The 26,924-nt window shown below is 48.7% G+C and overlaps 1 protein-coding gene across 2 annotated transcripts in view; it reads left to right on the plus strand.

Annotated features, from left to right (window-relative positions):
- LOC147453547 (uncharacterized protein At4g06598-like) overlaps positions 1–25,558 on the plus strand; it is a 93,154-nt gene extending 67,596 nt beyond the window's left edge. The window contains exons 3-6 of one of the 2 annotated variants that reach the window (XM_086515713.1): positions 23,582–24,402; positions 24,479–24,554; positions 24,643–24,769; positions 25,039–25,558. In XM_086515713.1, the coding sequence (XP_086371839.1) occupies positions 23,699–24,402; positions 24,479–24,554; positions 24,643–24,769; positions 25,039–25,352 (1,221 nt within the window). In that variant the 5' untranslated portion in view covers positions 23,582–23,698 and the 3' untranslated portion in view covers positions 25,353–25,558. The remainder of the gene's footprint in view (positions 1–23,581; positions 24,403–24,478; positions 24,555–24,642; positions 24,770–25,038) is intronic. The other variant, XM_086515714.1, reaches the window with a different exon arrangement.
- The last annotated feature ends 1,366 nt before the right edge of the window (positions 25,559–26,924 follow it).

Raw genomic sequence — 26,924 nt, forward strand, 5'->3', positions numbered from 1 at the left:
AGAGGTTTCACGCCAGAAATCTCGTCCGATTCAAAGGGCCAGTAGCCCTACAGGTGCGGGAGCTCGAGGACTTGCTACGGATGTGACCGGCACGCGAAACGGAGCCCGAAACAGTAAATTACAGCCTGCTGTGTATTTTTGCAGGTTTAAGGTTTTGGCCCTAAACGGTCCCTAATACCCCCAGGAGGTTCGGGGACGCGAGGGGACTGCTGTACTGGTGATCTGGCGCATTTTCGGGGCTAGAAACAAAGAATTCAGCGTGCTGCAGATTCTCGCCAGGTTTTGCAAAGTCCCCGTATGCGTCGGGAAAGTCATTCAATGCGTGGGAATACTGACTGTGGAGTGTCCTAGTACAGTTATGCTGCCGAAATCGGGCCGGAACAGTTGAAATTCAGCCAAGCTTGTGCGGGGCAGCTTGTAGTGAACCACAACGTTTATTCCCTCTGTTAAACAATAAAGAAATACCGAAAGGGCGCCTAAGTTAGGGGCCAATCTGGTGTTGGTCTTCTCATACAGGTGCATTCTAGCAGCCTGTATCCCTTTCCTCCGTGTTGTGTCTTGAAAGTACAGGCAGAGTAGACGACTAATAATGGGTGAAAGCTAAATCAAGGTTTGAAGTAAAGTCTACCGCCCTTTTTGAAAGTACAGGCCGGTTTCATGGTTCCATCGACGGGATTAAATCACTTTTTCCCATAGAAGTGAGCCTTGGTTAGGTTGGGCTTGAAGACACAGGGGATCATAGACCAGACACAGGGAATTGCAATTATGGCTGACAGACCAGATGATGTGACTGAAGAGGTTTCCTCTTCACAGGGTCAATAGACACATGAAGTGGGTGAGTCATCAAGACCACCACAGACGGATGATGATATATTCAGGACCTAGTTGGCTACTTCTGTGGCTATGTTCACACAAGTAATGCAGAACCTGAGGTTTTTAGCCTTTTTGGAACCTCCTGTTCCGTCTCAGCAAGTTGGGTCACTGGATCATATTCAAAAGCCTGTTAAGGCTCGAGCACAGGTGGTTCATACTGCAGAGTCAAATGGAAACACCTATACACTTGACGGAGAACATGCAGTCTCCACAACCTGTGCCTAAAGTGCAAGAACGGGTGGCTGAGATGCGAGTCTTTCAAGCTGTACCAGTTCAGCCAGCCACTTTTCAGTAGCCTATAGCTGGTTCTAATGGGCAGGGAAGCAACCTACAGGCTATGCAACAAGTCTTCCCACCACCTTCAGTACACCCTGGCTATTTTGGAGGTGGATCGGTATTCCAGAGCATGGCTGGTCATGCACCTGGAAATCAGTTTTACACGCCAGGAATAGTGTTCGGGGGTGCTCAAACGATGATGCCTAACGCCATGTATGGTGTCACGAGCATGCTACCAGGGTTTCAAAGCACTCAGGGCCAATTTGGGATGCCACAGGCAAATTTTGGTATGGCTGGAATTACAAATCAGCAGCCAAATATGGCATTTCCAGGTCAACTTAATTGCGGTCAGGGAACACAAATGAACCCTAACAGTGTTCCCATGTTTCAGTCAGTTCCATATGACAATTTAACGCCGCTGGAGAGGCCAACTCCGTACAAAGAAGGTGGCAAAGGTGTGACATTCACGACCTTTACAGGGTTTGATGATAGGAAGAAGGCTCTCTCATTCCTCCAGCAGTTTGACAAGGCCTATGCAGGGGGAAACTTTATAGAGGCTTCAAAGGTCCGCAAGACAGCCACTTTCTTGACAGGGAATGCGGGACAATGGTGGACAACTTTATTGCTTCAAGGGCAAGCTCTGTCCACATGGATTTACTTCAAGCAGATTTTTGCAGCAGCATGGTTATCTGATGACTTTGAAGCAGATGTCATGACAGAATGGCACTAGCTTAATGCTGCCACTTGCAAGAATCTGGATGACTACAATCGGATGTTTTGGAAAGCTCTACTTCCAGTAACTTCCTATAGGTTTGTGCCATTGACAGAACAGATTGAAAAATACTGTTGTGGCCTACCCAAAGGATTGAGAAAGTACTGCACGAAGACCAAAGTCACTACTTTGACACAGCTCATCGAGGTAGCAAACACTGGCAATGGTTTGCTCAAGGGAGAAGATTGTGTATTCAATACTGGCGTCAAGGAAGGATCAGCCAAGAAAAATTCAGCGAAGCACGTTCCCAATGAGGTTCCTAAAGGGACTCAGGAGCCAGCCAAGGCAGGGAAAGGCAAAGCTACGGTTGAATCAGAAAAGGGACCAGTAAAGAAATGGAAGACGTTTTCCTCGTAAGTCGGAAGAGCAAAAGAAGGTCCTGAGGTCAGAGAACATATGCTTCATCTGTGAGCAGCCTGGCCACATTGCTTACAATTGTCCTACAAAGAAAAGGCGAGCGGATTCTGAAGACAAGGAGGACAGGAAAGGAAAGAAGCCCATGGCTAGTCTAGTGCCAGATATGGTGGGCAACAAGCCAAATTCAGATGCAAGTGAGCGTCCTCCTCTGGGGATAATCTGCAGGAAAATGACCAGAGTGCTCACATATAAAGCATTTGTTTTCTCAGCCATTAAAGCGATAAATAAAAAATACATGTGTGTGTCCTCCATCGATGGAGGAAAGACAATAGTATAAAGCAACAAAATGTGGTCGTGTGGTAAGGGGAGAGGGGGCGATCCATGGGAGGCTAGGATACAAGATACATTGTTTATGAGGGAGAGGGGGTTGGAGCTCTATCTTGAGGGGGTATTTCAGAAACTCATGATGGGCATGACCTAAACCCTAATAAAGAAGAAGTTTCCTAACTCACAGTTTATGGTTGAGAGGCCTAAAGGGGTTAGGGTTTAAACCCTAACCCCTCCGAACTTGCAGAATCTGGCTGAGGGGTCTAAAACCCCTAAAAATAAATCAAAGGACTTAAATGTGCGTAGAGATGATGATGTGGCACTGTTGTACGGACGCTCTGCGTTTTATGCTGACTACTGACGTGACACTGTGTTACAAGCTTGGACACTCCAAGTGAGAAATCAATAGGAACACATGAATAGAAATTGCGAAATCATTGAACTTTACGAGAGAAAGAGTCGACACGGCACGAGGAGTTCCGCGCCCAGATGCACTGGCCCCAAATACTGGCACCTCTTTCTGTATTTTTTAATTATTGATCACTGCAAAGTACAACTCTCGAGGATCCTCTATTCTCAGACTCTGCGTCCAGATGTGTCACAAACTAATGACGTGTCAAGCCACTCAAGAACGGGGCCAACTTGCAGATCTCGGCCGAGGGGCCTAAACCCTAGAAGAAGTAGAAGCAGAAGTAGCAGCAGAAGAAGCAGCAGCAGAAGAATATTTACCAGCTTGCAAAGTCTTGCCGAGTGGCCTATTTTTAAAGAGGAGTTCCCACCAACTTATGGGACCCCGTCCGATGGGGGCCCAAGTCACTAGAAGTAAAGCCCATACACACACACACACACATTGCGTGGAGGACTGATGACGTGGCAACAGTTGTATGGATGTTCGCGTTTAACGCTAGCAGACAGTACGGATTTTTGCGTTTTACTCTGATGACATGCAGATATACGGATTTTCTAATTTGCGCTGGCAGCGTTTTACGCTTGTTTTTGGGACCAAATGCTTTCGAGTTTGAAAGCTTTTCATGTAACTGCATTTCATGGCCAAGGGCCTTTAAATATGAGCATTCTCTGGCACGCTTCTAGATGAAGGTGCAAAGGATGGAGTACTAGCGATGTATTGAGTTCAGCAATAAAGAAATACCGAAAGGGGCGCTAGCGTTTGGGGCGAGTTCTCTCTACGGATGGAACTCCGCCACTCTTTGTCTCATGTTGTGTACTCTCTCTCTCTCTTTCAGTTCAGTTATTATTTCAGTTCAGTCAACTTCACCTAAAAGGGGTTGGGAGGTGCAAAAGGGAGACATCACCAACCTCAGCGGACGCCACCTGTGAGCCGATGCCCTTCCAAGCGGGTATGGCATTTCTTAGGGGAAAACCGTCGGGTTTCAAAGGCAGTTTAGTGAGGTGAGCGATAAGTTACCTAGAGGAGGCAACTCCAAAGGGAAGACTGAAGCAAGTCCCGCAGTATCTGGGCCTCTGAACAAAGGTACTTGGTCGCTATTACACCCAAATCCAAGTGGCGAGTGGGTCTCTCAAGGGATTAGTCATGGCCCTAAGAGTGTAGATAATTCTGAACTCTCGTAGTCCAGAGGAAACTGATGACAAAAGCGTCTGCCTTCGGTTTCTGGGTGCATAGTTGTCACGTGACACATCCAACCCTATGCGTCCATGGACAAGCTACAGCATGGTCAGGGTTCAGTCAGTCTAGTCAGTCTAGATTTAGAAGTGATCTGGCACTTTTGTGAGTCTATTCGTAGACCGTGCATGCCCAATCACTTAGTGTAGATGCATATCGTCTGGTTGCACACATCATGATCATCAGTATTCCCACCAGAATCCATCAGATTCCATCAGGGGAATTTTTCAGTGATTTTAGCCTATTTTCCCTATTTTTGACATTTTTTTCACTTATTAATTTAAGTGACTTTCCAACAAAAGTAGGTAGGGCAATTTGGGTAAGAAAATATATAAGCAAACCTAGGCTAGCACTCTTGGGCAGATGAGCAAGGAGCACAACAGGCCTCAGGCAGCAGGTACTCCCCTCTCTCAGCAGACATCTCCAAGTTCCCTTGTGGATTCCATCATCCCTTCAGCCTAGCGTTTTTGATCATCGCCAACACCCCATTCAGCCTGGCGTTTTCAGCATTGGTTGGACCGCAACATCCACTAGCTCCTAGCGTTTTCAATCATCGCCAGCAAAGCTGCAAATAAGCAGCGTTTTCAGCCTTCAGTCGCAGCAGACAAAGCAGCGTTTTCAGCATCAAGTATGGCAGCAAATTCAGCCACAAAACGCAGCAAAACTGCGTTTTTCAGCAGTCCGAATCAGCCCCGAAATTCAGCAATTAGCGTTTTGTGGACATCAGTTAAAAGCTTGCAGATTTCAGCCCTTAGGTCATTGTCGCCGTCCCCGTCGTCATCGTCGACATAGCCTAGACTTGCATCAGTCACTTGCATTTATTTGTACCAGATTGTGCAATCAATAGTAGACCATTCTCACCAACGAGAGTGGGGCCTTCGGAGGAGGGTTTTACAACGTCTCTGGTGTCGTATCTCTCTTCTCTCTCTATCTCTCAATCTCATACACTTGCACGCACAGTGTCCATTCACTTTGTTTGTGATCATAGCATCTCTCATTAAGAACGGAAGGCTCTACCTTCCATAAGAACAAAAGGAACCTTGAGCACAGTTTGGAGCACTCATCTTGAGCAAAGCGCAAACATTCATTCCGCTGCACCTTACAATAGTCCTGGTCGTTCTTCTTGTATACTTTTTTGGTGTATGAGGGGAGCGGCCGGGTGTGCCCTACCCGACTCCGAAAAAAAAACAAAAAAGTTATTATTTGAAGTACTTAAAGTTACTTGAATCTATCGTGTTAGATAGAGATCCTTGCTTTCGTTCATCCACAAATAGATGGGCAATTAAATATAGCCAACTCAGTGGTTTTAGACTTGCTGAAGTCATATATCTCCGATCAAAAGACTCAATGGAAAACGTTTTTACCCTTGGTGTAGTTTGCTTACAACAACACAGTTCATAGGTCTATGAGGAAGGCATGATTTGAGATTGTCGAGGGTGTTAGAAAGGTTCCACCAATTCTGAGCACCAAGGTACGGGAGGCTTTGGAGAAGTCTCAAGCACGACATAAGAAAACAAGTTACAACAGACAAGCATCGACGTGGCTTGTAGTTGAAGGAAAATGATTGGGTGCTACTTAAGTTGGAGAAAGCACGATAACGAAAGTGGAAAGGTAAGGAGAGTCTTTTCCCAAAGCTAAGTATGCGATACTATTGACCTTTCAATGTACAAGAAAAGATAAATGACGTATCCTTCAATCTGAAGTTGCAGATACTTGGAAGATTCACAATGCGTTTCATGTGAGTCTATTGAGACCTTTCAAAGGTGAAGTGCAAGTGGACAGGGACAGGGAGCCGGGTGAGCAACGAGAAGTGGAAGAGACAGAAGAGATACTCATCCCAGAAGAGGTCCTTGCTCACAAGGAAACGAAGGTGTAAGGTAAGCTGACACGATGGTATTTGGTCAAGTTCAGGATTTATCCAGCTCTTGATGCCAAGTGGATGGATGGAGGACTTAGCAGATACTCCTCAGATACTAGAGCTTTACCTCGAGACTTAGCATCGACCATACCAAAAGCTACCAATGAATTAACAGGTTGAATATGGTGCGGTGCGGATTGCACAAGAGGGGAGTTACTTCGCTCCTTTGTCGTAGGTTACTTGGTGCGAATAAAGTCATTGATTTCTTTTGATATTTCAGGGATACTGACAGGCAGACAATATGTTGTTGAATGACTTCACATGTAAAGATGTACATTTGAAATGGAATTCCTATAGTGAATATGTTACACGTGCTCCCTCATGTCTGTATTGAGTGTGCGTTGTAAAGATGAAATGATTGCAACATTTTATCTTAGTCATGTGAGGGGTGATGTGAGTGTGATAGTAATGAGATTTAGTCAATCAAGACATCCATGAAAAGATCAACGCAGTCTGGATGTGATTTCTACAATGATCATGATTCTCATCAAAGATCTCGATGGGGATACCGATGTGAATGTGATGTGACTATCATCTTTGTGCAAGTTTTGGATGTGTGTGGTCTAGTGTGTTGGTACTTAAGGGTCAGCGTCTACTGAACTAGGTTTTGTGTTATGTCTGTTTTGTAGGGTAATCGAGTGCGATTATAATTCTTTCAAGAGGACGGTATGTTGCAAACTGATGATGTGCCATGACCTAAACCCTAATAAAGAGAAGCAGAAAAAGTTTTCCAACTTATAGTTGGTCACAAACTGCTGACGTGTCAAGCCATGGAAGACCTAGAGGGTTAAGGCTCCTTGAGCCTAACCCTAGACAACTTGCAGATCCCGACGGAGGGGCCTACCGCCCACTATGCGGTCACGGGTAGCAATGTGCAAGTGCAAGGTCTGCAAGTAGGGTGTCACATGGGAGGGGAAGGGAAGTACTAGAGCAAGGGAGAGAGATCGCTAGCAAACTGAGAGAGAGGAAGAAGAAGAAGAAGAAGAGAATTTTAACATCGTAGGAAACTATCCTAAGAGACCTTAAAAATTTAGAGAGAGAGAGAGAGAGAGAGAGAGAGAGAGAGAGAGAGAGAGAGAGAGAGAGAGAGAGAGATAATGTTATATTAACGTCTTCAAAAGGCCAAAGTGACCTACGAGACCAGAAAGTTACAATGTGGTGGATCTGATACAAAGTCAGAGTAACAAGATGACAAAATGACAAAATGACAGAATAAAATACTATGAAATCCTAAACTGCTAGGTGTGAACTAAGCAGCTAGCTGGGATAGCTAGATCACAAGAGATCCAGCAGCGGTCGTTGGCGGATCTCCTCAATCTCCTCCATGGTCAGTAGTCTGGCCGGGCGTCGTGCACGTTGGGCCAAAGTGATCCGAATCCTCTGATGCAGCCTCCGTCGATGCTGTGTAGTCCTCCGTAGTCATGGGCGTCTGGATCTCCCCAGCTCATTCGCTCCGTCGATCAATGTGCCTCTGGTGTGAGGCGACGAGCTCTGCTGTGGTAGTAACTCCTCTGGGTGTCCAATGGCAGCTCCAAAGAAGTCTGTGATCTGTCTCCGAGACTGGCTAGCCTCTACTCTCATCAGGCTCTCTCTGTGTTTGCGTAGCTCGAGCAAAAACAAACCCAAGCATCTCTGATCCTCGTACGGCATGACTCTGGAGAGTGGTCCAAAGCCCTCTCTGAACAAGCAATGGAAGCGTCCTCGTATCTCGTAGTAGACGGAGTGGCATGTGTAGTGCAACTCTTGTCTCAGGCTCGATGTCACACGGGGGGCATGTCCCGTCCTCTGTTGGTACTCCGTTGTATCTCCCAGTCTCGATCCGTAGTTGGTGTGAAGATGTGCGTATCTGGCCAATAGCACATCGTATCCCATGAGACAAGTGGGTGTCCATGTATTTGGGCCTCGTCACAAAACCATTCTCCGTAAGCTGGAGAAGATGCTCTCTGTAGAAAGCCATCTTCGTGCCCAGCTCCTGTGCTGGCTGTATCCATGTCCTCCTGGTGTCTAGCTGAGTCGAGTCCTGGCGGATGAGCCTGGTGATCTCAGACTGTGTAAGAGTCAGAGAGGGTGCATCCAATGAGTACTGGAAGGGAGGCAATCTGTCTATGCTGAACCCATGCGCCTGCAACCATGATGTCATCTCCCCATACCAGCATGCTGTATCTCCCTGCATGGCCAACTGTCGAGAGGACTCAAGTGCAAGGTGGGCATATCTATCTCTGGGAAGTTCCCACGTGCGGTTTATGAAGGAGACAGATCTGGTGAGCGCCTCAACCACTAGTGGGGGGGCAGCTAGCTCTGCTCGGACAATAGCAGGTGGTACTGAAGCCTTGGCTCTAATGAGCTGCGAGATCATAGAGACCAAAGGCTTCTCCATGTCCCCCCATCCATCATTGCGGCCTGTCCTCCTGTGATGATCCAATGAAGGTCCCCAAATCTCAGCTCCATAAAGCAATGCAGAAGCCACCAAAGTGTCTAAGAGCCAGAGCTTCGTCCAAGGCTCCTGAAATTGAACCTGTGAACACATCCTTTCCAATCTGCCCACTGTTGCATGTGCTCTGGTCAATCTAGTCTCTGCTGCCCTCCTCAATGAAAATGTTGGCCCACTAAAAACCACTCCAAGGTAAGTGTAAGCATCTGTATACTCCACTGTCTCCTAGCCGTTGTGAATGCGGGCGCTTACCTCCTAATCCACTGTGGGGTGGTATTAAATACCATGAAGCATCGAAGGAGCCTCAGAAGACTTTGTGTCACCTTCAACGCGGCCTAAAGAAGCAAGCGTTGCAGACCTTTATGAAGTTCAAGTACCGCATGACCCACACATCAGAGTGGACCGGCGAAAAGTCCCTTCCGGGATTCCGAATGCTATTGGCGATCTCCCTCGACGCCATACAGTTCGGTATCAGTACCTCACTTTGAAAAGGAGGGGATGTCACTTGACACATCCAACCCTATGTGTCTGTGGACAAGCTACAACATGACAAGGGTTCAGTTCAATCAAGTCAGTCTAGAATAGGAAGTGATCTGGCACTTTTATGAGTCTGTTCGCAGACCGTGCATGCCCAGGCACTTAGTGTAGATGCATATCCTCTGGTTGCACACAGCATGATCATAAGCATTCCCATCAAAATCCATCAGAATCCTTCAGGGGGATTTTCCAGTGAATTTAGCCTATTTTCCCTATTTTTGAGATTTTTAACTTATTAATTTAAGTGACTTTTGTTGGAAAGTAGGTAGGGCAAACTGGGTAAGATAATATATAAGCAAACCAAGTCTAGCACTAATTGGCAGAAGAGGCAGCAGGAGCACCATTGCTCAACAGGCAACTTCTCAGCAAGATCCCCTTGGTGGCGTTTCTCCTCCAAGCAAGACATCCTCCCATCCCTAGCGTTTTGCCTCCAAGCACCCATCGCTAGGATAACCTCAGCCCTAGCGTTTTCATCAAGGCATCATCGCCAGGACAACCTCAGCCTAGCGTTTTCCAGAACCCCCAATCGCCCCCTTTGCATGGCGTTTTTCAGCAGATAAAGTACCAGCAGAAATTCAGCCTTTGACCACCTAAAAGGACAACAAATTTCAGCCATCAGAGACCCAACCATATCAACGTTTTTGGTTCCAATGATTTGCAGCCATTAGCGTTTTTGGGACAGCAGCAAATCTGCGACAGATTTCAGCCAGTAGCGTTTTTGGACAACAATACAAAAGCATCAGTTTTCAGCCCTTAGATCAGTCTCGCCATCCCCGTCGTCGACATCGATCTAGCCTAGACTTGCATCAGTCACATGCATCCACTTTGTACCAGTTTGTGCAATCAATAGTAGACCACTCTCGCCGATGAGTTCGGGGCCTTTGGAGGAGGGTTTTGCAACGTCTCTTGTGTCGTATTTCTCTTCTCTCTGTATCTCTCAGTCTCATACACTTTCACGCACAGTGTCCATTCACTTTGTTTGTGATCATTGCACTCTCTCATTAAGAACGGAAGGCTCTCCCTTTCATAAGAACAAAAAGAACCTTGAGCACAGTTCGGAGCACTCATCTTGAGCAAAGTTCGAACATTCATTCCGCTTCACCTAACATTGTATCAGAGCTTTGGTAGTGTTCTGTATCACTCAAGGAAAGAACCACAAGAATCACAAGAATTTTTTTTGTTTGTTGCGGTCGCACGAACCCAAGTTCACTTGGGCGTGTCGATTCCTAATCGTGTTTTTATAGAGTGACAGGAATCGTAGGAAAGAAGGGCTTGTCCGTTGGGAAAAAGCAACCTTGGTGTGAGCGCAAGGCCGCCAAGGGGTGCGTCCGCAGAAAAGAGCAGAACTTGGGTGAAGAGAAGATCCTTTTCAAACACAGATTGCAAGCCAAAGAAGACTCTCAAGAATCTCAAGACCTCAAGACTCTCAAGAACCCAAGAACCCAAGACCCACAAGAACCCAAGTTCCTTGTGAACTTAAGAACCAAAGATCATAGTGCATGGTCATCACCCAAAGCGGAATGGATACTTCGCATACAGGTGATGAGCATGAAAGAGGTTAAGAAGAATTTTCCCCACTAGGAGGTTTTTCCGACCCTCCCCCTTCCTTATCTACGCCAAGGATTTCACTAACTCCTATGGGGGAGTTGGAGCAGATGTTTATGGAAAGACAGTTAGAACGCGAAGAAAGAAAAGCAGAAAGAGAAGTAGAAAGAAAGGCCTACGAAGAATGAAGGGCAGCCATAGATCGTGAATACAAAGAAGGAAATGGCAGCCATAGAGCGTGAGCACGAGCAAGCACGCTTGGAAGCCAAAGAAAGACAAGCAAAATTTAATCGCGAGAACAACGAAAGACAAGCAGAATATGATCGCGAGAACAAAGCAAGACAAGAGAAGGGCGACCAACACATGAAGAGTTGTGGCGATTTTTTTCTCAAGTGCAGGCATACTTCAAGAAAAGGAGCCTCTCACACTCCCTTCTTCTCCCAAGCATGACACACAGGATTTACATGATTATGAGAAGCATGATGAATTGAATGAAAATGATGAGCATGATGATTTGGATGACACTGACAAGCATGATGATTTGCATGATCAAGATGTGATTTCTCACGAGCATGATGATTTGCATGAAGATGACGTGATTGTTCACAAGGATGATGTGTTAGTTGATACTTTTTCTAGCGAAGCTAACCTCGTTCCAGATTCGATCAATCATGAAGGATCGATCTTGGCTCTCGAGCCGAGGTCCAAAGCACCCCTTCAGGAAGAACCGATCTTGGCTCTCGAGCCTAGGTGCAAAGAACCCTTACAGGAAGTATTATGTGTTCGCATGATTAGTACGCACGCATTGATCGAGTGTTTCATTCGTGATCGTAAAACGAGCACAAGGAAGTATGATCACCAAGCATGGGCATTTCCATTGTGTTTTGCCACAGTTGATTAATTTAAATCAGAAGAGAAAGGGTCATTTGCTACATGCACTGGAGAGGAATTGGCCCAAGTGCTGCCCGCTACTGCTAAACGCCCCCCCTCTCCCCCCCCCCCCCCCCCCCCCCCCCCCCCACTGCCCTCGCGTTGTCCCCCGCCCCCGCCTGTCCTTGCGCACGGCAGCCCAGCCCGCCCGTCCCTTTGCTGTGCGTTCTTGCCCGTTGCCCCCCTCTCGTGCCGCCATCCCCCCACCTTCCCGCTACCTCTTGAGTTCCCGCCCATTGCCCTCCTTATCTCACTCTTCCCCCTCCCCCCTCCCCCCCCCCTCTTCTTCTTTTCCGAAGACTCCTGCAATTGGCTCTGACAGCATTGTTTCTTTGGACAGTGCTCGGCGCGCTCAGTTGCAGAGTCTCTTCTCCGTCCGCTTCTTCGTCACAGCAGTAGACACAGATGGAGGCTCCAGCTCCGCCACAGAGGGCTCGTCCGAAGCCCCCTCGCCCGACCCCGCTGAGCCCACTATTCGACTTGCTCTTTCACCGACAGAGCAAGCGAGCCTAGCCGCAGAGGTAGAGCGCTTGCAGGCGACTTCTGTCATCTGCAAGATTCTCGCCACCCGACCTAGCAGAGGAGAGCTGTGTGACCTTCTCCATGTCCGCCTTCTCGCAGAGGTGGGCAAGATCTTGGACGTACAGATACTCAGACGAGGTTACTATCAGATCGAGTTTGAGACCTCCGAGATGGCGTCCAAGGTCATTGCCATGAGTCCATTGACCATCCGAGCAGCACGAGCCCACTTTCGACAGTGGAGACATGGTTTCGACCCTATTTCAGATGTTCTAGTAGAGGAGGCAGACATCCCCATCTCCGTCTGCTTTCCGGGTTTGCGGAGGGAGTACTTACCACTTTTGTCCAGGATCGGCTCAGCCATTGGGATTGTTTTGGAGACACCTCGCACGGCAGCCTCAGTAGCTGCCAAGGCGGCTGGCATTCCCTCAGTTCGTGTTTTGGTCAGAGACACTCACACGCTCCCAAAGGTTATTCTTCTGCCTCGTGTGAGTGGGGGTTGGTTTAGACAAAGTGTGGAGTATTCGGGCCTTCTGAACCAGTGCTTTATTTTTCAACAGATGGGTCATCTAGCGAAGGCTTGTCCACGGAGGAGGCCTCGACCTACACCACAGCCTCAGCCCTAGCCTGCAAGGGTTGGCAAGCAGACACAGATAGAGACACAACGCACACAAGCAGAGCCACCCTCTGAGCCTGGGGCTCCAGCGGAGGAGGGATGGCAGCAGGTCCGTGGTCGACGACGACAGGGGCCACAACGACAGCTTGGCACTCAGAGTGGTCCTCAGGCGCCTACTCAGCAGCAGTGGGTTCCCACGGGGAACTGGTTTGGTCCTCTTGAGCAGGATGAGGTCTCTGCTCCAGCCCCCACCCCAGCTTCACCCTCGACAGCCCCTCCCCCCCCCCCAGAGTTCCCCCCTCCTCATCATCCTCGCCCCCGCCTCCTGCTCCCGCCGCCTCTTCCCCCCGCCCCTCTACCTCTGCTGCTCCCCCCGCGCCTCTTCTCCACCGATCCCCCATGCTCCTTCTCCTCCCCCTCCCGCTCCAGTTGCACAGTCGACCTAGGGGGCAAGGCCTTCTCCGGCTGTTAGGAAAATCTCTTGGCAGCGCCTTCGCCACGAGTCGCTTGGCGAGAGAGGGACAACCTTTCTTGCGGCCCCCTCTGCAGGTACAGATGTCTCCCCTTGCAGCTATCCCTCGAGGTCTGACGAGCATTGACATCTGGCGCCGATGGGATTTCTTCGACTACGACTTCACTCGTTTTCTCGGCGACCCCTCAGCAGACCATGAGGCAGCTTGCTTTAGGGTCCATGTTCTGTTTCTTGCAGCTAGGGGGACAAAGGCCTTGGACTCGACTGTTGGCTTCTCCTTTCTCCTTTGCAGCAGGGACCAAACTGAGTGGACTCTCGACTCAGTGTTGGGATGGTTGCACACACAGGTCCTAGAGTTCTCTCACCACATGGGAAAACTAGGAGTTACAGACATGCTTCAGACTTTGTGGCCATTGGCCAAGTTTGCGGTGATACCTCTAGATTCAGCAGGATGTAGACACATTGTGGTTTACTTCTTTGCCGATACACAGTGCTTGCCATGCTATGTACACATTCATGAGGACTCCTGGACAGAGGAGGTTGCTTTACGTACGGCTTGCTCTGCTTGGGCTTGGGCTAGGCACTCGATGCAGTCACGCCTATCTAAAGGACGCTTGGATGCGGATTACTCTCCATCCAAGCCAGCCTCGAAGATAGCCCGTCTAGCTGCTGCGGCAGCATCTGTTCTCTCTCGCTCCCCATGAGGATCGTCTCATGGAACGTGCAGGGACTAGGTGGACCCCAATTTCAGTGTCAGCGGGACCGACTGCGTCAGGAGGTTCAGCGATGCCTTGTGGGAGGAGAGATTGATCTCCTTATGCTTCAGGAGCACCATCTGTGTGAGAGCCGCATTAGACGTTGTGGTCAGCTCTTGTGTGGACGATATGATAGTTTTTGGTCAGCTGCTTTTGGACCTGGAGGCATCCAGGGTGGGGTATGTATGACTATTGCGGACTCTTTGCAGTAGGCCATTGTGGGCAGAGAGATTATTGTGCCAGGCAGGGCTCAATGGATTACTATGCATGTTCAGGGTTGCCTAGTGGGCTTCCTGAACATCTATGCGCCCAATGTGGCGAGTGCTTGAGCAGAGTTTTGGTCATAGATAGTTGAGTCTCTGCTGCAGGCAGAACACTGATGCATAGGAGGGGACTTCAACATGTTGTAGGACCCTTCTGACAGGATTGGTGGTAGCCATGCTACTGTGCATGGAGTTGAGCTGGCAGCTTGGGAGAGGTTTTGTATGACTTTGATGGTCTCGGATGACCGTAGAGTGGGAGGAGTGAATCTATCGCGGATAGATCGCTTCTACACTAGTGACCATTTCAGTGACTTGGGAGGGACAGTGGGCATTCTGGCAGGGACTTCCTTCTTGGACCATGCACCAGTGATCCTCATTTTGGCAGACAGGCAGAGGAGTGGGAGCACGATGCTTCGAATCCCAGAGAGGGTCTTGTTGGACTCAACACTTAGAGAGCGGGTAGAGGCTCTCTGGACAGAGAGCTTGGACAGGCAGGATTCTCCTGCTGACAGAGTGGCCTCAGGCCTAGCTTAGATTAGCCGTTTTTTTCTCCAGTAGTCTCTGGCTCGCCGGGTTGCAGTGAGAGAGGAGGAGCAACGTCTCTGACGGGGCATTGCTTCGTTACAGAGGATGTGTAGGTCATGAGGGCAACAACTTCCCGGGAGGTCACCCATCCCAGTACTGTTCCCGCGCATATGCGCTTAACTGTGACGTTCCACAAATTGGTCTAGCCATCCAGACCCCAAAACCTTAAGGTGTTAGGGACCTCCGGTCTAACCAATTTATGCAAGCCTCATAGATAGACACCATTTTGTCACCACAAGTTGGGCTTACCCCAACAATCGCCCCCTTAAGCCAAACTTGGGACTTTCCTGTCCCCTTGAGTACCAACGTGTTCCGCCTTTTTCTAGGCTCAGAGGTTGAGAGCTTCAACGTGGCCGGGAGCTAGCTCAGAGGTTGAAGTCAACATCAACATGTCCTGTTCCACGGACTCAGAGGTTGGACTTTGAACCATGGCTCTGATACCAGTTGTAGGTCATGAGGGCAACAACTTCCCGGGAGGTCACCCATCCCAGTACTGTTCCCGCGCATATGCGCTTAACTGTGACGTTCCACAAATTGGTCTAGCCATTCAGACCCCAAAACCTTAAGGTGTTAGGGACCTCCGGTCTAACCAATTTATGCAAGCCTCATAGATAGACACCATTTTGTCACCACAAGTTGGGCTTACCCCAACAGGATGCAGGAGCAGCATCCAGACAGTCCTTGGTTGGAGGAGCAGCTATAGCAGCCTGGACAGGAGCTTGTTAGCACAGAGGAGAGGCGGCATGAGTTTGCTTTCCACCGACAGGCATCTTAGTGGACCTAGGTGGGCGATAGAGTGACTGGTGCTTTCTTTGAGGCAGTGGGACCTCGGCATTTGCATGCCAAGGTCAGTCAGTTGAGGAGGCCCGATGGGTCAGTTGCTTTTGAGCCCGAGGATATGCGTGTAGTTGCTACTGACTTCTATCGTGAGTTACTGTCTACAGAGTCCCAGTCAGAGCGTCAGGATGCATGCAGGGAGCAGGTTTGTTCTCCCTATGATCCAAGCATCTGAGAAGCCTATCCTGCGTAGAGTGCCCTCTAGAAAGTCCCAGTCAACTCTGTCGTATGCCTTCTCAAAATCGAGAAGAAGAATCACTAGGTCCTCACCACGGAGCCCTGCCAGGGCAAAAGCCTCCTAAAAAGTAAAGATGTTGTCAAGGATACTACTTTCCTTGACAAAACCTTTCCGAGTCCCATGTATAAGGTTCTCTAGAAGTGACTGAATCCTCAAACTCAGAGCCTTGGCAAGAATTTTGTAGGCTGAGTTGATGATGGTTATAGGGCGCCACTGTCGAATCTCATCCAAGGAGCCATTCTCCTTAGGAATGAGGTAGATCAGGCCCTCACTCATGCTATCAGGCATTACTCCTGTGTGCAAAATGTATTGAAAAGCACTACAGAGATCTGGGCCAAGCAGGTCCCAGTACTCCAAGAAAAAGCGGGGGGTCAGCCCATCCTCACCTGGACAGCTACCACGGGGGAGGGCCCTAAGAGTTGTGTGCAGCTCCTCAAGCTGAAGTGGTAGCTCAAGCCTCTGATGCATCTCCTCAGTCACAAGACAACGCAACTGTGCCCAAACCTGCTCCCTGCATGCATCCTGATGCTCTGACTGAGGCTTTGCAGACAATAACTCATGGTAAAAGTCAGTAGCAACTGCACGCATATCCTCGGGCTCAGAAGCAACTGACCCGTCTGGCCTCCTCAACTGACTGACCTTGGCATGCGAATGCCCAGGTCCCACTGTCTCAAAGAAAGCACCCGTCACTCTGTCCCCCACCTGAGTCCACGGAGCTGCCTGTCGGTGGAAAGCAAACTCATGTCGCCTCGCCTCTGTGCTAAAAAGCTCCTGACGAGCTTGCTGTAGCTGCTCCTCCAACCAAGGACTGTCTGGATGCTGCTCCTGCATCCTCTGTAGCGAAGCAATGCCCCGTCTGAGACGTTGCTCCTCCTCTCTCGCTGCAGCCCCGGCGAGCCAAAGACTCCTGGAGAAAAAAACGGCTAATCTGAGCTAGGCCTGAGGCCACTCCGGAGAGTCAGAGACTCCTGGAGAAAAAAACGGCTAATCTAAGCTAGGCCTGAGGCCACTCTGTCAGCAGGATGTCTAGAGAGCCTCTCCCCTCTCTCTGAGTGCCGAGTCCCACAAGACCCTCTCTGGGATTCGAAGCATCGTGCTCCCACTCCTCTGCCTGTCTACCACTATGAGGATCACTGGTGCATGGTCCGAGAAGGAAGTCCCTGCCAGAATGCCCACTGTCCCTCTCAAGTAACTGAAATGGTCACTAGTGTAGAAGCAATCTATCCGCGATAGATTCACTCCTCCCACTCTACGGTCCGAACGCGAGAAGGCAAGGTTGTCTGGGGGCCTCACAAAACCAAAGTGCTGCCAAACATCCGAGACCCTCATAGTCATACAAAACCTCCCAAGCTGCCAGCTCAACTCCATGCACAGTAGCATGGCTACCACCAATCTTGTCAGAAGGGTCCTCCAACATGTTGAAGTCCCCGTCTATGCACCAGTTTTCTGCCTGCGGCAGAGACTCAACTATCTGTGACCAAAACTCTGCTCGAGCACTCGCCACATTGGGCGCATAGATGTTCAGGAAGCCCACTAGGCAACCCTGAACATGCATAGTAATCCACTGAGCCTTGCCTGGCACAATAATCCCTCTGTCCACAATGGCCTGCTGCAAAGAGTCCGCAATAGTCATACATACCCCACCCTGGATGCCTCCAGGTCCAAAAGCAGCTGACCAAAAAGTGTCATATCGTCCACACAAGAGTTGACCACAACGTCTAATGTGTCTCTCACACAGATGGTGCTCCTGAAGCATAAGGAGATCAATCTCTCCTCCCACAAGGCAGCGCTGAAGCTCTTGACGCAGTCGGCCCCGCTGGCGCTGAAACTGGGGCCCACCTAGTCCCTGCACGTTCCATGAGACGATCCTCATGGGGAGCGAGAGAAAACAGATGCTGCTGCAGCAGCTAGACGGGCTATCTTCGAGGCTGGCTTGGATGGGGAGTAATCTGCCTCCGAACGTCCTCTAGATAGGCGTGACTGCATCGAGTGCCTGGCCCAAGCCCAAGCAGAGCGAGCCGTACGTAAAGCAACCTCCTTTGTCCAGGAGTCCTCATGAATGTATACATAGCATGGCAAGCACTGTGTATCGGCAAAGAAGTAAACCACAATGTGTCTACATCCTGCTGAATCTGGAGGTGTCACCGCAAACTTGGCCAATGGCCACAGAGTCTGAAGCATGTCTGTAACTCCTAGTTCTCCCATGTTGGAGAGAGAACTCTAGGACGTGTGTGTGTAACCATCCCAACACTGAGCCGAGAGTCCACTCTATCTGGTCCCTGCCGCAGAGGGTAAAGGAGAAGCCAACTGCTGAGTCTAAGGCCTCTGTGCCCCTAGCTGCAAGGAACAGAACATGGAACCTGAAGCAGGCTGCCTCATGGTCTGCTAAGGGGTCGTCTAGAAAACGAGTGAAGTCGTAGTCGAAGAAATCCCATCGGCGCCGGATGTCAATGCTCGTCAGACTTCGAGGGATATCTGCAAGGGGGGACGTCTGCACCTGTAGAGGGAGCCGCAAGAAAGGCTGTCCCTCTCTCGCCAAGCGGCTCGTGGTAAAGGTGCTGCTAAGAGATCTCCTAGCAGCCGGAGAAGGCCCTGCCCCCTGGGACAACTGTGGAACTGGAGCGAGAGGGGGAGAAGGAGCAGGGGGGAGCAGTGGAGAAGAGGGGCCGGGGGGGGGGATAGTAGAGGTAGAGGGGCGGGAGGAAGAGGCGGCAGGAGCAGGAGGTGGGGGAGAGGATGAGGAAGAGGGGGAACTGCGGAGGGGGAGGGACTGTCGAGGGTGAAGCTGAGGTGGAGACTGGAGCAAGGATCTCATCCTGCTCAAGAGGACCAAACCGGTTCGCCGTGGGAACCCATTGCTGCTGAGTAGGTGCCTGAGGACCATTCTGAGTGCCAGGCTGTCGCTGTGGCCCCTATCGTCGACCACGGACCTGCTGCCATCCCTCCTCCGTTGGAGCCCCAAGATCAGAGGGTGGCTCTGCATGTGTGTGCTGTCTCTGTCTGTGTATGCTGGCGAGCCCTTGCAGGCTTGGATTGAGGCTGTGGTGTAGGTCGAGGTCTCCTTTGTGGACAAGCCTTCGCTAGATGGCCCATTTGTCGACAAATGAAGCACTGGTTCGGGAGGCCCGAATACTCCACACTCTGTCTAAACCAACCCCCACTCATCCGAGGCAGAAGAATAACCTTTGGGAGCGTGTGAGTGTCTCTGATTAAAATGTCAGCCGCCTTGGCAGCTACTGAGGCTGCCGTGCGAGGAGTCTCCAGGACAGTCCCAATGGCTGAGCCGATCCTGGACAAAAGTGGTAAGTACTCCCTCCGCAAACCCGGAAAGCAGACGGATATGGGGATGTCTGCCTCCTCTAGTAGAACATCCGAAGCAGGGTCGAAACCATGTCTCCACTATCGAAAGTGGGCTCGTGCTGCTCGGATGGTCAGTGGACTCATGGCGATGACGCCATCTGGGAGGTCTCAAACTCGATCTGATAGTAACCTCGTCCGAGTATCTGTACGTCCAAGGTCTTGTCCACCTCTGCGAGAAGGCGGGCTTGGAGAGGTCATGTAGCTCTCCTCTGCTAGGTCGGGTGCCGAGAATCTTGCAGATGACAGAAGTCGCCTGCAAGCGCTCTACCTCTGCGGCTAGGCTCGCTTGCTCTGTCGGCGAAAGAGCAACTCGAATGGTGGGCTCAGCGGGGTCGGATGAGGGGGCTTCGGACGAGTCCCTCTGTGGCGGAGCTGGAGCCTCCATCTGTGTCTACTGCTATGTCGAAGAAGCAGGTGGTGAAGCCGAGCGCGCCGAGCATTGTCCAAAGAAACAATGCTGCCAGAGCGAAGTGCAGGAAGCTTCAGGGAGAAGAAGGCGGGGGGAAAAATCGGATAAGGTGGGCAGCGGGGGGGGGGGGGGGGGGGGGGGGGGGGTTGAAAGGCGGCGCGAGAGGGGGGGTGGTAGCTGGCGGGCTGGGGTGTCGCGCGCAAGGGCAGGTGGTGGGGCTTGGCAGTAGCGAGCGCTGCTCGTAACATTAGAAGGATCTTTTTTTCGAAAAGAAAAAAAATCAGAAGAGAAAGATTTGATCTCATTGTTTGCGTGTGTGTGGTGAACGGTTTGGCACTCCGTCTCTTTGTTCATCTATATTGCATGCACAGTCTATTAGGATGACATGATTTTTTCCACTCACTTTACATGGAATAGGTATGTTCATGGTTTTGTGTTGGAAATGGTTTCAGGAATTTTCAGCCATGGAGATTCTTGAAGAAGAAAGAAGCATGACTCTAGATGAAGTTGAAGCATCGAAGGAGTCTCAGAAGACTTTGTCTCACTTTCGGCGCGGCCCAAAGAAGCAAGCGTTGCAGACCTTTATGAAGTTCAAGTACCGTACGATCCACACATCAGAGTGGGATGGCGAAAAGTCCCTTCCAGGATTCCGAATGCTATTGGTGATCTCCCTCGACGCCATACGGTTCGGTATCAGTACCTCACTTTGAAAAGGAGGGGATGTCACGTGACACATCCAACCCTATGTGTCCGTGGACAAGCTACAGCATGACAAGGGTTCAGTTCAGTCAAGTCAGTCTAGAACAGGAAGTGATCTGGCACTTTTGTGAGTCTGTTTGCAGACCGTGCATGCCCAGGCACTTAGTGTAGATGCATATCCTCTGGCTGCACACAACATGATCATAAGCATTCCCATCAGAATCCTCAGGGCAATTTTCCAGTGAATTTAGCTTATTTTCCTTATTTTTGACATTTTTCATTTATTAATTTAAGTAACCTTTGTTGGAAAGTAGGTAGGGCAAATTGGGTAAGATAATATATAAGCAAACCTAGTCTAGCACTAATTGGCAGAAGAGGCAGCAGGAGCACCATTGCTCAACAGGCAACTTCTCAGCAAGATCCCCTTGGTGGCGTTTCTCCTCCAAGCAAGACATCCTCCCATCCCTAGCGTTTTTCCTCCAAGCACCCATCGCCAGGATAACCTCAGTCCTAGCGTTTTCATCAAGGCATCATCGCCAGGACAACCTCAGCCTAGCGTTTTCTTGAACCCCCAATCGCCCCCTTTGCATGGCGTTTTTCAGCAGATAAAGTACCAGCAGAAATTCAGCCTTTGACCACCTAGAGGACAGCAGATTTCAGCCATCAGAGACCCAGCCATATCAACGTTTTTGGTTGCAACATAGTTACTCGGAACGGGAACGGGGAACGGGAACGGGAGGGTCCGGAACGGGACAGGAACGGGGAGGAGGAGGGGGGGCCCAGAACGGTCCACCTAAAGTAAGACTTGAATTACCTCCATTCAGCTTAGTCCCAAATAAACTCCTAAACAACCCCAAAACTGTCCCCAAATCTGCCCCCTAACCTGCCCTCAAAGTGCACCAAATATGTTCCCCGAACAACCCCAAATCTGCCCCCAAATGCCTACTTCTGCCCGTTTCGCCGTTCTGCCTCATGTTCCACCTCGTTCCCCCCATTCCGGAACACTGTTCCGGTTACAACCCGTTCCGGAATGGCGTTCCGTTCCCATCTCCGTTTCGGGAACGGGACACGTCCGGAACGCCGTTTCGAAACGTTTGGGCTGTGTTCCCCCCGTTCCCTGTTACACTGGGTTGCAATGATTTGCAGCCATTAGCGTTTTTGGGATAGCAGCAAATCTGCGACAGATTTCAGCCAGTAGCGTTTTTGGACAGCAGTACAAAAGCAACAGTTCTCGCCATCCCTGTCGTCGACATCGATCTAGCCTAGACTTGCATCAGTCACATGCATCCACTTTGTACCAGTTTGTGCAATCAGTAGAAGACCACTCTCGCCGACGAGAGTGGGGCCTTCGGAGGAGGGTGTTACAACGTCTCTGGTGTCGTATTTCTCTTCTCTCTCTCTTTCATGCACATTGTCCATTCATTTTGTTTGTGATCATTGCACTCTCTCATTAAGAACGGAAGGCTCTCCCTTCCATAAGAACAAAAGGAACTTTGAGCATAGTTCGGAGCACTCATCTGGAGCATTCATTCCACTGCACCTTACCTCTGAGGTGTGTACATGCCCCACTACTAACCTGTATAATGCCATGACCCCCCAAATGAGCTCTATGGGTACTCCCATCAGTTGTAATGTGTGCATCAATCTAGCTCTAGGCACTGTGTCAAATGCTTTGTGGACAATAGATCTGTCTCCCATGTGATCTGCCCTCCTCAATGAGAGAGACGTTGGAACTTGGTGCATAGAAAACGCTAGAGAGAGGAAAAACTGTGGACTCAAGAGAAAGCTCAATAGAGAAAACACTAAAGAGAGAGTATGGCCCGAATGTTGGAACTTTGCAATCGCTGATATGCCAAATACATCCAGTAGGGGTTGCATATATAGGGACATAACAAAAATGGCCTACCTGCATGCATAAAACCCCACAATGGAAAAACTGGGAAAACTCCTAATCAAATGTGTGAAGTCACATAAGTGATAGACTATCCACATTTTAGAGGAAAAGATGCAGAACATGAGACTCTGACCCCGGGAAACCCTAGGAACAGGGGTCCCGCCTCATGCCAGCCTACGGGTGAGCAACACCGTGGAATGCACCTCCAAGAAAGTACGTCTACCTCAGGTACGGTCGGGCACAGCTACAAAACAGCCCTCACTCAAAATCTGAGTAGGTTGCTGTATCAGAGGCCAGCAAGGTAGCTATGTGACTTACTAATCTAGAGGGAGATTTGGGCATTATAACTGGCAAGATTGCATATGCTAGACTGTCGCAAATCTGAGTATGTTACTGCGTCAGAGGCCAGAAAGGAAGCTATATGGCTCACTAATCTGGTGGGAGATACTATAGAGGTTCCTGTTCTACATTGTGAGTGCTGTCCAGTTGGTAAGAGTCCAATGTTTTCCTGCAGATCTTCTTACTAAAGGGTTATCCTCTGAGTGGTTTGTAGAGATACAAACTCTACACATCATTATTAATGCCCGTAGCTTGCTTAAGGCACAACCAAAAGCCTTCAAGTCCGAGGTTATTGTTTAATGGGCCAGGAGCTTGTGTGTCGTGCCGCCCACACTAGTGGCCACCCATGCTAACCTTTTCCCCGTATCTCCAGAGCCTTCTCTTCTCTGTGTTCGCTTCTGCTGTCGAAACCTTCATATAGCTGATGTGTGGATGACTACTAGAAGTCTACAAGTGGCAGTTTCCTTAAGAGGTGGATTTGGCATACTTGGGAAGAATGTTCTTGTAGGAGCCGTCTGAAGCTAAAATAACTTTTGTAGTTTAAAAACTCGAGCATGTTTTGTTTGTTGGGTTTGCAGGTTGTTACGTGTTTTTCTGAATAAGTGGCAGAAGGAGTGAGTTTCCTAGGTTTAGTTTTTCTCTGTTTTTCTTACTCTTAGTACAGATATCTTATTCAAACAGCATATCCTTGAAGGTTTTCTTTTTTTTTGTGTTTTCACTGCATGTGCTCAAGTGGCATGGCTTTGTGCTAAAAATGGGAGGCTCAATCCTTGATACAAGATTTTGTTTGATTTTTGTTTAAACGCTTTAATGACATGCACACGCTTTTTTCACTGAGGGATTTTAGTAGTTCTTTTAGAGTTATGCATCATATAAACTGTGATTCAGTAGGTACAAACCGATTGGGATGCTATTTATAAATATAGGCAATAATAGTCCACGTTAATCTTTAGAAAAACTGACATTCTCATGTTTGCATGGGTTCAGTGCTTGCCAGCTTGATTACATATTTGGTACCTGCAGAAACAAAAGGAGTTGTTTGGAATGTGAGGCTCATATTTCCTTTGTTGAAAAGAGGTTCAAGGATCTGCATCATATACCTACATGGCGAAGCTTCTGGAAGGGGACTCACGTGGCTTTCAAAGAGGACCTAATGGCTTCGCTTCTCGTCTTCCTCCAAGAATCCCTTCGATTCCTGGTAGGGCGTTGTTATCTTCAGATTTGGGTCCTGGAATTCACAGCGGTCAAAGCTTTGAAGACCTTGGTAAAGGCCAAAGACAGCACAAGCGCACACCTTCCTGCAATATGGTAATGCAGGAGCAGCCTGTCTGGTTAGATGATTTGCTGGAAGATTCAGAGGGCTCGAGCAAGAAGAGTTCTCACAGGCGAAGTGCAAGCGACTCTTTTACTTTTCTTGAGAATGCTGGAAGTTTGTGTACATTCAATAACATTGCTGAGGAGGAATTTAGTTACACTGGCAGTTTTCCTACAGAAAAGTCAAAGAGTGGCAACATAATCAATAGCAATTGCTTGACTGACTTGTTGGATGAAATACGGCAGCTGCAAGATCAGAGAAATGCCCCAATTAGTGCTGTCCCCCAACCTGCAGTACTGAGATCTGAGGTATCCAGGCTGGACGATACTAGAGCCTTGTCGACCAAGTCTGGAAGTACATTGGCATCAAACTTGAAGGGATTTTCAGCACAATCTGTCTCACTACCTGAAGGGAAGAGTCTGGAAGCTTCCGAAGCAGGCTGTCATGACAACACAGCTGTCGATGTGAACTCCGAATCGAAGAAGGCAAAGCGGTAATGATATCTGTAATATTCTTCTTTTCGACCTGCAGGAACATGCTATAAATTCTTGTAGTTTTGTGGTCCACAGGCAGTCAGCTCAACGCTCTCGAGTTCGCAAACTCCAGTATATTGCTGAACTTGAGAGAATTGTGAATGCATTACAGGTAGGAATGGATGTAACAAATTGTGTGGGTAATCCGATGCGTAACATTCAAGAGAAATGGCCTAATGCACTTTTTTTTGGTGTTGAAGACACAGGTATCCTCGTTGTCACCTCAGGTGCTACTCTTTCAACATCAACGGACCCTCTTAAATATGGACAATGCTGCACTGAAGCAGGAAATTGCACTTTGTATGCGAGAGAAAAGCATCAAAGACTGTGAGTATTGATTTTTGCTATCAAAAACAGGTTAATCAGCTAGTTAGGGTCTTATGTCTTTGTTGTCGTAAGGATCTCAGTTTAGGAATTATCTTCTTTCTCTTTTTAGGTCTACTCTTAATATTGTGTTTGTGTGCAATTGTTTTTTTGGCCCTTTTTATGACTTTGTGAAGGTATATAGCTAGGATGGGGCTCTCTCACTTAGTGGTCAAAGAGTTGCAGTTTTTTCACGTGTCCAACGGTCTGAAGCAAGCCATTTGTTTGTGCAGCACAAAATGAGACGTTAAGTACTGAAGTGCAAAGATTGCAAAGGTTGTACGAGCTGCAACTGCTTCATGATACACAAAGGCAGAAACAGCAGCCCCATCGCATACATAGGCATTCCTCTTTGCCTACAGATTTTGGTGTACAGCTGCATCAATATAAGGAGCTGACGGCACATCCCACTCATTCTGACCTTGCCATGGCTTCCCCAGATATACTTCCTAGGACTTCACCAGACATGCTTCCTAGGGTGATGGAGGAGTTGGCTAGCATGTCCTTGGATGCTCAAGGAGAGAGGGCCCCACAGCGAGGTTCCTAGTGCAGGTAGCTGTCGGCCAATCAAGTTTGAGCTGAACAGCAGTGGACAACATTCAAGTAGATAGTTCCAATTATAAAATTGCAAGTCATTGTTACAGAAACTAGTACCAATTGTGGGCAATTTGACAATCCCAGCTGTCTTTCTTTGAAATGGGGCCAGCTATAGGTGTCGTGTTTCAGTTGAGAAAGCTATTGAGCAGTTCTGAATGTGTGTGTGTGTGTGTGTGGGCTCAATAGTTTTGAGAAGTTTTGGAAGTACTAGATCAATTGCTTCATAGGGTGGTGTTGACCACTCCTTCCGCTTCTGCTTCTGCTGCTTTTCTGCTGCAAACAGCACATGGTGCTATAAAATAGGCAAAACACATCAGATCCTCCTTATCAAAGGAGAAAAACACATCAGATCCTCCTTATCAAAGGAGATTTTTCACCTGTGAACCTAGAAGAGACTGGAATTTGGCAGGTTGAGTTTTGCACACAGAAAGTTGTTTTAACATTGGGCTGGCTTGGGATCTTTTCCACGAAATTAGCAGTCGTGTTTAGGTACCAGCAGAGTTTGTTGGAACAAGAGCCATACATGTCAGGGGCTCCACTCAGTAAGAACTGATCAGGTGGAGATGGCTTGCCTAAGTTGGAATATGAACCAAGGGTTTACACAACAGCAACCTGCTTTTTCTGCCTTTTGGTCTTAAAATCTACTATTAAGCTTTCTCTTAAAACCGTCTGAATATTCCCAAATCTTGCAAACATCTAGCTCCATCTAGATGGGAACTGACATATGATCATAGAAAGCTCAAAAAGCATAAAGAGCTCATGAAAATGCAAAAAGCAAGCTCTAAAATTGAGCTTAAATCCTGATTACACATGCTCTGTAGTCAAGATTGGCGCGAGTTTGCTATTTGCATGCCATTCCTATGGCTTGCCACTTCCCGTGGTGAGCTTACATATTTAAGAGTGTGTGAAGGTCAACTGATCTTTGAGAGAAGTGGTCTTGTTAAGTGCATTTGTTTGCTTACATGAGAGCATGCCAATGCCACGCTAGGATTGATTGATGATCGAGTATGCCAATGCCACCCAAAAAACCACTTGCCCTTGTGAAGGTGTACGCATGAATGTTGGCAAGCAGAGCCACAACCAATGAAAGTTTGTCTTGGTTGATGCCAGAGCTTCATGAATGGGAAGGTAAATGATTTAAAAGACTTATGTTCAACAGTAAAAGATGTTCAAGAGTATAAACAGCACACGGGCACATGGAGGTGAGCAAATGAGCCTTGGAGTTTTAAGCTCTCTCTCTCTCTCTCTCTCTCTCTCTCTCTCTCTCTCACACACACACACACACACACACACACACACACACCCCTACACAAGTTTGCTACGAAATATCCACTTTGTTCATTCATACATGGGAACTCACTCTTGAGCTTACTCTCTTCACAGAGGCTTGATTCTTCAATTTATAGCTCCCACACGTAAAAGGCATGTTAGTGGATTTTTGTATCAGATTAGCCTGCAAGAAATGAAGCAAGAACGTATGCCCAGGACTCTTCATTATTGTAGCTTCCTTGACGACTCACTA

Source organism: Adiantum capillus-veneris, chromosome 7, assembly GCF_014529385.1.
Source record: "Adiantum capillus-veneris isolate H3 chromosome 7, ASM1452938v2, whole genome shotgun sequence".
NCBI classification, from domain to species: domain Eukaryota; kingdom Viridiplantae; phylum Streptophyta; class Polypodiopsida; order Polypodiales; family Pteridaceae; genus Adiantum; species Adiantum capillus-veneris.